General features: G+C 39.1%; 2 protein-coding genes across 2 annotated transcripts in view; one reads left to right on the top strand and one right to left on the bottom strand.

Moving 5' to 3' along the window:
- Positions 1-1,749: 1,749 nt before the first annotated feature.
- Positions 1,750-3,946, bottom strand: LOC126405251 (protein PET100 homolog, mitochondrial). The gene is made up of 4 exons (XM_050068900.1): positions 3,792-3,946; positions 3,515-3,601; positions 3,359-3,391; positions 1,750-2,648 (listed from the first exon to the last, which is right to left on the bottom strand). Exons 1-4 carry the CDS (start codon positions 3,816-3,818, stop codon positions 2,559-2,561), a joined length of 237 nt encoding a protein of 78 aa, XP_049924857.1. The 5' UTR covers positions 3,819-3,946; the 3' UTR covers positions 1,750-2,558.
- A 1,537-nt stretch (positions 3,947-5,483) lies between these two features.
- Positions 5,484-13,288, top strand: part of brd4 (bromodomain containing 4) — a 43,711-nt gene continuing 35,906 nt past the window's right edge. Inside the window, exon 1 of the mRNA XM_050068816.1 lies at positions 5,484-5,769. The gene's annotated coding sequence lies outside the window, so the exon portion shown is untranslated. The remainder of the gene's footprint in view (positions 5,770-13,288) is intronic.

Below are 13,288 nucleotides of genomic sequence, written 5' to 3'. Positions count from 1 at the left end.
CCAGGAATTATGTGAGGGTATGACATGTTTTTGCACCCTCATCAGTCACCTTAAACTAGACCATTTTATGAGCATGGAAGATTATAAAAACAGGATTAAGGACTATTAGACCACTGAATGCACATTCTGTTACTGGCAACTGCCAATTCATTGTTTGATGTTTGTTTTAAAGGTTTAGTGTGTAGGATTTAGTGGGGTGGTGAGGTAGCAGAGCTGAAACTTCTCGCATGTGCCAAGTGAGTAGGAGAACTACAGCAGTTTTAAGCCAATGGCTCCATCTAGAGACAGTGTTTGGTTTGTCTGTTCTGGGCCACTATAGAACAGCATGGTGAACTCAGTGGCTCTGTATGTACATTACATATAAACAGCTCATTCTGAGGTAACAAAAACACATTTCTTAGTTTTAGGGGCTTAAACACCAGTAAAACATAATTGTCAATGTTACATTCCATTTCTGCCAATATCTCCTCTTAAATCAGGGGTGTCAAACTTACAGCCCAGGGGCCAGGACAGCCCCGCTAAAGGTCCAATCCAGCCCACTAGATAACTTTGCACATCTAATATTGATGCACGTTTGAAGGCTAAGATGTGCCATGTTTAAACAGTGAGTACTTCATGTAAAATGCTGCCTCAGAGGCTTTGCCACTCCAACTAGAATACAGCTCTCTGAAATAACAATGAGTACTTACTGTGATCATATCTAAAGATATTGAACATTGAACAGCTTCAGTATAAAATAATCTGTATCAGACTTCTATCTTAAAACTATTCTGGTGGATCCCTGCTGCTGAGGCACTGATAAAACTTCTATTTAATTTTTTTTTTTTTTTTTTAAATGTACATGTAATGACAGTGAGTAGTAGACTGACTGAATGTGGAAAAATCTAGACATACTGTTGAATTTGCACATATTTTTCTGAGGCTATCGTGGTCTGATAGTCATCTGTTTTATAAACGGATGACCGTTCTCAAATGGAACTTCTTTACACTTAAAAAAAAGGAAAAAATTTAAAGGTGTTGTTATTTATAGGTTATTATGTAATGGTTTTACTGGTCCGGCCCACTGCAGATCAAAATGGGCTGCATGTGGCCCCTGAACTAAAATGAGTTTGACACCCCTGCCTAAAATCTTACACACTGGACCTTCAAGTCTGTCGTTTGTTCTTTAATGTGAAACTCTTTATGTTGCTGTCTAGGCCAGGACACCCTTGTAAAATAGATTTTTAATCTCAATGGGAATATTCCTGGTAAGAATAAAGACTAAATAAAATAAAATATGGAAAAACATGATCAGTATTTCACTTCATTCCAAAGGTTGAGACATTTTGAGTTACTGAATTACCTACTTGAGAACTCCATTGTTGTGCCTTGTACCAGGAAGTACATTCCAGTCACACTTCATTTAAATAGTCAATGTCTCTGCCAAAGTTAGTCATTCTTATCCTGTTCATACTCAAAACATTGGCTGCTGGTCAAACCAGCAATCCTCTGGTCACAAGGTGATGCCTTTAACGTGGGGTTAAAAAGGGACGGACATAGGATGCAGATACACCTTCATATCTAACCACAAACACATCCAATGGGTGAATCACTGCTTCTGTTACAATAGGTGAAACATAACCAGCAGTGACTTCAATGAAAAATAGCTTTACAATGGCATATTAACAAGTATACACATAATCAGAGCCAAGTGCTGATTCCCCCCACCTCCTAAACTTTTTAAAACAAACACAGGGAATGCCACTCCGCTTTTACGAGTGATAAACAGAAAAAAATAATTTAATGTCAAAGTATCACATAGCTGCTGCAGCCAACTGCCTGTCATTTACAATAAATGCACGGAAATACAAATCAGTCACAGAAGAAAATGCAGAGGTCTGTGAGTGGACTGTGACTTAAGGAAAAATGTATTTCCCAAAAGACAGCCCAGAACATGAGACTAAAACTACCCAGATTTTGTATCGTAGGGTAAAGGCAGTAATTGCTGCCACATGCCCCTCTGATAAATATTATTTTGAAAGGGCTGAATATTTATGCAATCAGTTACTTTGTGTTTTATGTTCGGTTTAATTCAAATCAGTTTATGGAGATTTGTTTCACACTGTGGTTTTAAGATCTTTCTTTCGATGAGTGTAAAAAATGCCTTATTACATCCAATCTATTACAATGTAAAAACTTAACAGGGAAAAAATCCATGAGGGTGAATATATTTCATAGGTACGGCATCATCTCACAAAATAAATCATGAAATTCACAACAGATCCGACTGGATTTACAACTCAAATATTTGTTTTACGACAGTGATAACACAGCAACTCAACTGATCAAGCGTTCAAACACACACACGGCTGACATTTGAAAAGTCTTGTGTGGAAAAAACCCACACGTGTAAATTTAACAAGCATATTAGGCACAATGAATCCCTAGAAAAAAAGACATCTTTGAGATGCATTAACTTCTTAGAGATTTCAGTCTGGCCAGTTTTCTTTTGCCCAAAGGACTCTGCCAAATAATCCTTCATCGCCGGGACTTTACGCACTGCTTCAGACACATAATCCTCAGTTCTCAGATTCCACAGAAATCTGCTTTAACATCCGCTGCTCCTTACGAAGACGCATTCGTTCTTTGAAGTCCTCCAACTCTTTCCTCTGTAAACAAATAAAAAACAATAATTAACATAACATTATACTATTTAGAACTACAATTTTTTTGTCTCGTCATTTTTTACGGACTTTTTGATTTTTTTGATTTTATGATCTCTGGATACATTGCTGCTTGTTTTTTTTTTTTGTTTTTTTTTTACTGTGTCTTGTAAGGTGTCCTTGAGTGTACCTTTGAAAGGTGCCTACAAATAAAACGCATTATTATCAGTATTATAATATTGTGCTGTGAAGCAGTACTTCTGACAGCTAAGGAACCATTCAGACACAGATACATCACTCTCAGATCAACAATAACTTGGGAATTTGGCACTAAATTATGGAAAGTGTGTGTGAATATGGTCAGTGTGATCTGACACATTAAAATGCAAAAAAAAAAAAAAAGTGGTATTACAAGATAGTACTCTGATAACTGCTATGTAGTTTTATTGTGCAATATATCCTTGTGTTTCAGAATGATTCAGCAAGAACACAGTGTGTATTACAAAGTAGGGGCAATAAACTGAACGATGAATACATGATCAGAAAAATCAAACCACAAATAAATAAATGTGAATAAAAAATGAACAACAAGCGTTTGTGGTAGTGAGCACCGCCTGTACAGTCACATTTAATTTTATTCAATTTTCTGATTTTATTTTTGTTATGGGCAGTACCATGGACGATATAAACACGTAAGCTTGGTGCATTATACTCACATGCAGTTGCTCGTCAGGGGGGAAGATCTCCCTCTGGGTACCATAAAAGACGCCACAGTTGAAGAGAGAAATATAAATTAGTTATCACAAGAAGAGTACCAAGCCTCATTGAGTAGACTAATAAATATAATCAAAAACAAAAACAGTAACACTTACCTTTCTCTTTACTATGTACTCTTCAAAATACTCTGCCTGATTTGAGATCCAGAACATGGTCACGGGAAAGGACAGATATAGCATCATCTGCTCAAAACAAAAACAGACGAGGCAGTGAGTGACAGTGGAAACTTACATCACTTGGCCTCACTTGGCTTCACGTTAACGACTAGCTAGATTGACACACGAAACATAGGCCCATTTTTTCGAATTTAAACCTTAGCAGCATTACATATTAAACAGCCACGGACGACATATTAAAATATATTTTACTTACTCGAAACACTTCTATTTTAACACCCATTTTCACATCGATACTGGTCCCACAACTGCGAAACGTTATCTAAACTCCAACCATCGTCAAAGACCTTCACGCTACTTCCGGGTTTCTAGAATGTCCGGTTGCTTGGAAGCAACAACGCATGCGCATGAGTTGTCGGAAATTAATATTTTTTAAAAAACAAACAAAATAAATACACGTTTGGAATATTATTTCTATACTTTTTTGTCGCCTATAACAATAAAATTGAAGATTTAAATAGCCGACGCTTAATTTTGTATCGCTGCTAACCTTCGGTTTAATAAAGGCACTGTCTTAACAATGGTTGTCCACTGGGGGGCGCTGCGAACCACTGATTTGGTCCAGACAGCCTGTGCATGTGAGGTAAGATTTGCAATATCATTCATTACCCTGGAATGACAGTGGATGTTAACTGATCCCATTCCACTGACCACAAATGTAATAAAATATTAACAAACCTACGAGCATGCCAGTCTGGTAAGTGAGTTGATGGTAACCATATTTACATATTTTTCAAATATACTATTAAATTAAATATAGTGATTTTAGCAAACCTATTATAGTGTATCTTCCAACTACTAAGAGCTAAATTTTTGGAAACATCTGTCTGACTTGATTTTCTTTTTACTCTCACCCACCTTTGGAAGTTCAATCATATCAAACCTAATCAAAAATAGAACAGTGAAGACATAGGGTCTTATATGGGTCTATTGGGCACTGATACTTTTGAGAACAACTGCACATTTTATTCATTTATTATTATTATTATTATTATTAGTAGTAGTAGTAGTAGTAGTAGTAGTAGTAGTAGTAGTATTATCATTTTACTTTCACCCACATTTTCAGTTTTGGCTTTGTCTCTACATTTCGTGTCTAATACTTTTTCTTTCCAATTATCCTGGTGCACAGATATAATTTCTCCTCTCATTTTCCCCAATTTCTTTATTGTGCACACATTCATTTACAGAAGTACAAACAGATACATAGACAACCAAAAAATAAAACACAAAATAAGGCAAAATTAACAAAAAAATAAATAAATAAAAGATTTACAGACATTTAATTTTATATTGCCAGATTTTTTGTATGCAACATAATATAATCATTTAATAACTCAAAGGTTTTAATCGCTTTTTTGTTCTTAACATTAGATATCATAGTGCTGGTTGAAATTTATCAATAAAGAGCAAGAAAGTCGGTTTGGTTTCTGAACACTTCCAAAAATAATAATAAATAATAAATGAATGAATAAATAATAATAAAAAAATAAAATAAAATAAAGAGTTGTATGATACACAACATGTTTCCAATTTTATCTCGACTAAAATACAGCATTACAGCAAACGTGTATTTCAACATGGATCTTAAGTTTATTTTTTATAAAGTTGGCAACATTAATTCTAAACATTATAGTGTATATACAGTGAAAAAATAAATGAGAAATACTCTTTTTCCAGTTCACAGAAAATCGCACTTAAATCCATATTCAGCTTGAATCTTTCTAACAACAGCTTTATCGGATAAATTCTATGAAATATCTTGAAACACACTTTTTAAGCTTGTGATTTATGCAGTATTTACTACAAATTAACCATGCTTTCTCCTACTGCATATCATTAAATAAGGAAGAAGGGACAGTAACATAACTTACTGTGTTTCTAATATTTTTCAGAGTAGTTCTCCTTTAATATATTGGTTCCACCAGTATAAATATTTCCCACACAATCTTCAAAATGAAGAGGTAGATCTCCAGCACAAGAGTTTATAATATCTCCCCTCAGCTGCCTCTGGAGTTGCAGCACAGATACTCCATCAGGGGTCTCTGGTTGCAGTCCGTGACACTCGCTTTTACGTCCTCAACGAAAGACCTACGCGTGACGTCACCGACAACGAGAGGTGTTCAGGATCCTCGGAGAGAAAGATCCCGCGCGCCCTGGCAACCTGATAAACCCAGGTAAACGCCGTTGTTTCAAACATTATTCTGCCACTCATGTTGTCTCAGTAAAGCGAGCGAGTAGAAAGAGAGAGACACGGTAACAGCGGTGTAAAGGCTTCAGAGGTAGCGCTGATGCCCGGCGCCCACTGAGACCGTTCACTTGCACGGCGGCCTGTTCTGGCTAACTAGCTTCCTAGCTAAAGCTAGTTGGCAGTTGTCTATCAAAAGACACAATAACGGCATCTACATTGTGTGTCTATCTGACATCCCTTGCCTGTCTCACCCACTGTTGGCCACAATTACGCTGCAAATAGCCCGACAAATGCTGCGACGACCACCGTGTTGGGCATCTATTGCTAGTTTGCTCGTCGACTCGTCTTGTGTTGTGGGAGACGGTGACGCCGTCACGGTGATGATGGCGCACACTCAGACTGAGGCTATTTGATGAGAATGCAGTCAGTGGGGCAGATAACACAAAATAGGACTGTAATGTTCATTTTCCAGAGCTTGCTGCCACGATCTTGGAGACAATAAGTGTGTATCTTTGTGCGCTTTTAGCTCTGCTGTGCATAGCACTGACGTCCATTACGAAACCCAGGCAATAATCTATGCCCTGTGGCCTAACGTTGGGATCTTGGCTCCTCGACGATGGTCGCTCGCCAGCAGTCATTACTTTGCAATTTATCGTCTTATACACCACATCTGGCAATGAAATCGTATTTCACACAGATGCGTTTAGAGCTATGGTGTCTATATGACACGAGTACGGTGGGGTATTATACAGACATAAAGCAGTGGCATCCAACCAACTGCTGTGTTCAAACAGATAACTAAAGCAGAGGCCCGTTACTTAGCATCCTGTCCCTGCTGTTTTCCTTGTAGGATGAATCCTCAATTCAACAGCTATGAACTGTGCTTTGTGATTTGTAATGCTTGATTATCGCTATAGTAGTTGGAAGCTCTAATTGCAGATATTAGCCCACCTGAAGTCACGTGCCTGCTAGGATATTCTTCCTTGCCTAAAGGTGCACATAGACCCATGTACTTTTTGTCTTTTGTCTGTCTATTATGCAGACTTGTAACTATGTATTGAGAGTGAATCAAAGCCAAAGGTCAGTTTTGTGATTAACTTGCCACTGATTAGGTATTAGAAGTGTTATCTCTGTCAACGCTGTGTGTAAATAGAGGACAAATTGGGTCAAAGGGCACACATTTACCAGGAAAGCAGTAAATCAAACAGTCTCAGAGGGCAGAGCTATTATTAACATGACTGGAAATTAATTCTGCTAGCTGGAATTGATGTAGTTTTAAACAAAGGCTGGGTCAAAGTGCTTGGAGATACCTGGTAGTGTTAGGGTTTACAGAGCTGAGATTTTAATAACATAACTCAGAAGAACTCAATGTGTAAGGCGGTATAGAGAAAATCAAATATCACTATATTTTGACTAAATGTCTTTATTGATTTAGCGACAATATTGTAGCATTGACTATTGGTGCTTTCACGTTGTATTTACACAATGCGATTTTTGATAATCAATAGTAATGTTGATATAATGACTTGAAGGCAAATAATAACAGCTAGATGAGTCTCTTAAGTTCAGAGAATTGCATCACTTTAGTGTAATGCAGCCTTTAACACAATGAAAGGGCAACACTTACGATATTACGATATTCCAAACCCTAAGACGACACCTAGTCTTATATTACAGCATCAGTATAATATTGACATATTATCCAGCCCTACCAGTATAATGATGTTTGGTTTTCCATTTACCAGCCAAGAAAACGTGCATGTGTGTGCTTCTCATTCTACAGACTCAGATCTGATTTATTTCTGGCTGAGATTTTGGTTATCATGTTCTACACTAAAGAACATACTTTTCTCGCCCCTGTTTTTTTTTTTTTTTTCCTTCGCCTTATTTTTTTTAAATTCCTTTTTTTGGCTCTGTTCTCTCTGGTTTAGTTGCCATGGTAACACCATCCTTGGCCTAGTTGTGAATGACCTCTGAATAAAAAAGGAGTGTGTGGTCAGGGAACAAATGAGCGAGCAAACAAAATCTATTATTGTGTGTGTGTGTGTGTGTGTGTGTGTGTGTGTGTGTGTGTGTGTGTGTGTGTGTGAGTGTATGTGCTTCATTTATCACTTTTGAATCATTGACAAGAGTGTGTCATGAGGTTTACCATCATGTTACTGCTGCGACTGAGAAAGCATTATTACAGAGCGAGGAATTTTTGGTTGCTCTCTGGCCGCGTTTAAAACAGTGCGTCTTTGTTGTATAGTGGCATACTGGGATGTAACAGACAGTATTGACTATCTTTTTATTGTTTTGTGATGACTAATAAGTAATATTTCTTTTCCAGCTTATACATTTTGTATTTCATTTCTAAAATGTTTAGTGATGGTTTGCTTTTAAGCCCATATTATTTTAGGCTTTAATGTTGTTAAATCAGCCAATCTAACACCAGTCCCTGATTCCTGTTTTTCATCACATTTACAGACTCTTTCCTAATAGTCACTTTAAAAGCAAGAGTTTACTCCTGACCCATGTCATTTTCAAAGGTCAGTTCACTATCCCATAATATTGCTGTCCAATGGCAGCAAATTTACAAAGCAAAGCTCAGTATAATCCATGTTGGTTAGAACAAATTCAGTGCTACATCCCGTGGCATCTGATGTGAATAATGGGCATAGGGATTTTTGGGGAAGTGGGAGGCTTTCGATAAAATTATCTGTTGAATTTGTTTTTAATTTTAACAGTACTTCTTTGTGCTTTATTTGGAGTGGACATTGACACAATTTAGTCATACCCTACATAAATCAGAGCTCACAAACATGTCAAAAAAATGTCCCTTACTAAGAGTTAGTCACCCATTTCAGAAGTAATGCGCTATGTTATGGAAAGCAGTTATTTATTGCAACTTTAACTTTCCAAAAGCAGCAATTTTGTGGTCTTATAATTAAAATTCTCAAGAGTTGTCAGAGTGCTTGAAACATTACATATATTATATTAAAGCCATATACTCGCAGTTTCCATTTTATTATGTCAAGATCTGACTGCATCTTAACTGCCACTGTGAACAGCGGTGCCAGGGTGTATGGCATGAGACAGCGTGTCTTGTGGGTAATACCTTGAAGTCCCCCAAGTCTGGAACCGGGACTGAAATTTCCATCTGGTGAATGTAATCAAAATATTCACTTTCACTAAGCTCTGTTTTTGGTCTCTCCCAACTCCTGAGGGAAATATCTGGCACTTTTGTTGCTCAATGCTCTGCCATGTTCACCAGCTATTTGCTAACTGTGTCTTTCTGCTTTGGTGCCTAGCAGAAAGTGCACAGTGCGTATTTGGAGCCTTTTCACTGAAAAGAGTGAATCAGTACAGTAAAGCTTGAATGAGTTGGTACAAGCTATAACGCTCTGAAATCCGTTGGTAGTTTGGGGTGATAATTCTCTGTGGGTTCATTGGTCTGAGTGACGCCTTTCACATTGTCATTTTATTACATTTAGATATTGATTGTAGCCACTGTGAGGTCTATTTAAATACTAATATTTAAAGAGGCTTTCACATCAGGAACCTTGGCCCAGATGCGAGTACACTTGACCCCAAAATCCAGTTCATTTGATTTGCGTAAACACTGTGTCATCGATCCTCTGAACCGCACGGCCATGGGTAAAAAAGTAGGAAGGCAGGCGAGAGGGTTGTTTTTGTCGTTGTCTCAAAAATACAATTACAAGGCATAATGCAAAGGTTTATTCCTTTGTATCGGCTTGGGATCTTGCAGTTGGCGCGCTTTTGTATGTATGTATGTATGTTTGTTTGTATACTGTAGCAACAACTTAAACTCGTCACGTAGGTGATACTTGGGCACAGAACAACATCACTAAAAAGTTGAGTAGCTTTGTCAGAGGTCTTTGTCTACATGGTTGACAGAAAAAAGTTGAAAGGTAACTATGCAGGGAGAAGCCCCAGATGTGCTTTGAAACTAAAATTCTTAATCCCTTCTAAAATGCAGAGGTTACTAAGTGTAGAGAGGTCTAAATGGGTACTCCAGTGAACTAGTACAGTGTTGCCTTTCCATAAAGCTGGAGGACTCATAAGAAGCTCTTTAAAAATTAATGGGCAAAATTGAAGCAGCAGAGGAACAGATATCCCGACTTTTAGTGTCTGCTGCGGGTCAAGCTTTCTTTCATTAGACTCCTCTACCTCCTAAATGGCCACTTCCATTCAAACACAGGCTTTCTGTTTAAAAAGATTAAGTCTGACGATTGTGATGATATTATCATGGTTGTTTTTTCAAACTTAGACAGCTCCCCCAGATATGATACAGCTGATTTCACAGGCTGAGTAGTACTCCACAAAATGAGCAAACTGTATTTCATGCGTAAAATCACTGGAGTGCCTCTTAAATTGGCATAACATATTCCCTCATCCAAGATCTAGACTGTAGCGTCAGTCTAGACAATATATATATCTGTTTTCTGTTTTGTTGGCATAAAGAGATTGCCAGATTGTTTAATAATTACAGGTTTTGTGGGTGTAAAAAGCAAGATTTTATAAGTGCAGAGACATTATCTGTTCGATTCAGTTAATTCTCTAATGACTAAAAGGCTTTAGTTGTTATTACTACCAAGTACCTCTTTCACCACCCGTCTTTTTCCTATTGTTTTTCTCAATGCATAACTGAATACAAGTCCATGCAACACCATGGCAAGTTGGCAAATTGCCTGTTCCCTGTTTCTCCACTCCTGGTCCCTGTAGATTTCAGCTTCTCCGGTGCTCTGATGATTAATGGAAGTGCCTCAGACTTTCTCGCAGAGTCTCATCTCTGCGCGCACTGCTGCTTCTCCGTCTGACCCAACCCCCAGTCTAAAGGCAACCCTCTCCTTCCCCTTTCCCCCTTCCTCTCGCTATCATCCCTCCCTTCCTCCTTCCGTGTGTCTGAATACGATCTCCCCCCACACCCCTCCAGTGACAGGGCCATCGGTTTGGCCTCCTCTGAATTGCTGTAGGTTGGAGCTTTGTCACTCTGGCAGCTGCTGTATTGTCTTTGAGAATGGTGCATATGGCATGTGGACAGGGAAGTGGGTCTGCGAGGACACCGTCAGTGTCTGGTTGCAGCACAGATGAGCCACTGCTTGTTTCATTTGGGAAAACTGACATTGTGCATTGCATTGCACTCACCAGTCACCTGAGTGTCTATATATATTGCACAGAGTGGCTCATTACCCGCCAGGTCTCTTGGGGTTTTTGACAATTGACTGATTTTGAAACTGGGTGTGTGCCTGTTTGCATGCAGATGAGACTCAAGATTGATTGTGAGGTGAGAGGTCAGCAGTCAATTTGCGTCTACATATAAGGTACATATAAGGCAATATTTTATGGCTTAGGTAGTTACATAAAGATGTGAAACGTCAGGGATATCCCTTCACCATCAAACTGTTGCCTCTCACTTGCCCTAGGATTTGCTCATGTTCTGTCTTGGTGGGTAGTGAACAGGAGGTTAAAAGTCTGGTGTTACTACAGCAGGTTTAAGAGGCAGCATTGTCAGGCAGGTTGGATGATTGGTGCAGAGTAAACAGAGTCTCTATATGTCACATCTGTCTCTTGAGATTGCATCTTCAATTGTGATTCTTGCCCGGCAGCTATTCTTATCCCTGATTCTACAGCCGTCGCACAGAGAGATCCCTGCTGCTTTTGGTCCCGTTTACAGGCATTTATTATAAGGTTGCATTTACTAGCACTTCTGTATTTTGGTAATTGTGGTATAAAAATTGTTACTTGGTATTTACTTGGCTTACTAAGAACCTAATTTTTAGTCCTATCTTTTGATAAGATCTCACTGAGCCAAGTGGTTTCATAGTCACATCACAGTGTGGTCACCACGCTGTCATGAACATCATAACTTAAGGCTGCTCTGCCACAGGAAGGCACGGTGGGTGGTCCCATGCGTTTGCACTCTTTCTGTCACACTCTAACATGCTCACTTCAGTTTTCCTTTACGGCCCCAGCTTGACTGTTAACGCTGCCCTATGTTGTGTCCTGAATTCAGGTTAATGATGTGAGTTTACCTGCAGTCTTGAGGTGCTCAGTGTGCAGCGTCTGCTTTCATGCACGTTTATTGTGGGATTGTGCAAATACTAATTAGTTTAATCTACAGGCAGTTTAATATTTCCATGTGGCAGAGCTCCAGACTAACTTCTCCACTAGTAGCACTGATGCTACCTTCTCCCTCAGTTGTTTGTGCCAGCACATGATTTGGTCGTACCCTCAATAGCTGAAAAAATTAACTAATTGAAAAATGTGCTACTTTGGCCACAGCAGCTCCGCTCAATGTCCTGTCCACAGCTGAGTTGTTACATGTCATGAATAATTGCCTATCAACACTGATGGCTGTCACAGACGGGAAAGATGAACACAGACTGGAGCTGCTCTGGTGAGTGAGCTACGTGTTGAATGTAAGACAGCAGGTACAACTGCGTTTGTGATAAACGGCACAATCCTTTATGCTGTGGTTGCAAAAACATCCAGTGTTTTCACTGGTAAATTCTGCAGTCAGTTATAGTATTTACTGGATGTAAAGGCCCAGATACACCAAACCGACATCATAGAACTAGGGGTGTCAATATCCGTCCGTTACATCATTTCATATCACCTGTGTTTCTCCCAAAAAGTTGCACCCGAACACACCGCAAAGACTACAGATAATGGCCAAATAGTAGGTACGTCCTGCACCTGCGTGAGTGTAAATAAATCTACACGGTGGTTTGTTTACTTTCCTCACTTCTGTTTCTTTTCTTGTGCACTGAGCTGAACTGCCAGTCAGTGTAATTTCACTCACTGCCAGGCTCTGCCATCTACGATGCCAACAAGAGCCAATTAGGGCCAACAATACAGGACACACATGCTCACTAACAGTGACCAACGGCCAACCTTCGGCTTGGTGTGTCAGGGCCTTAACTTGAGTTATATGGGTACAAGAACTGCTGGGAGTGAAAAAGCACCTGAACACAGGGAGCGATGGGATCCAAGACCAAATGTGTTAATAAAATGCATGGTGAGGTTACAGATATTTCATACACCAGGCGTAAATAACGCGGACCTGCCAATAAGCATCTAACCCGTGGTGGACCTGTTCATATGATTGAGCTGTCACTCTGGTTCTTACTATTAGTGATGACTTCTGGTCTCTATTAACAGAGACTTAAGGGGCCTTAGGGGTCAAATGGCCACACAAACGCACTTGTCTTTTTATTTTTTTAATTTCACGGAAATTGGACCAAATTGAATTTGTTTGTTGGACAAGTGGTCATTTTGTTAATACTGATCAAAACCTCGCTGCTTGAATTAAATGTGATTTAGAGTGTTTTTGGGTCTGCAGAGTTTGTATTATTGATGTGGCTCAATCTCAGCCACAACATTCTCCTCAACAGTTTATCAAAAGACTTGTATTTTTGATTGAAGTAGCCCTGCCACAATATGAGGTGTATGAGGACAGGACAGAGTGCAGATAAGGGAGTCCTTAAATTGGTGGGGGAGGC

Source organism: Epinephelus moara, chromosome 18 (assembly GCF_006386435.1).
Source record: "Epinephelus moara isolate mb chromosome 18, YSFRI_EMoa_1.0, whole genome shotgun sequence".
Lineage (NCBI taxonomy): Eukaryota > Metazoa > Chordata > Actinopteri > Perciformes > Serranidae > Epinephelus > Epinephelus moara.
This window is presented reverse-complemented; position numbering and strand designations above follow the sequence as displayed.

Bases quoted from the DNA above. Each gene is read 5' to 3' on its own strand.
- LOC126405251 (XM_050068900.1), bottom strand. From the start codon at position 3,818: ATGGGTGTTAAAATAGAAGTGTTTCGA. The intron at 3,602-3,791 runs GTAAGTAAAATA...TGTTTTGAGCAG, and splicing joins TTAAAATAGAAGTGTTTCGA to ATGATGCTATATCTGTCCTT. The intron at 2,649-3,358 runs GTGAGTATAATG...ATTTGTTTACAG, and splicing joins CCCCTGACGAGCAACTGCAT to AGGAAAGAGTTGGAGGACTT.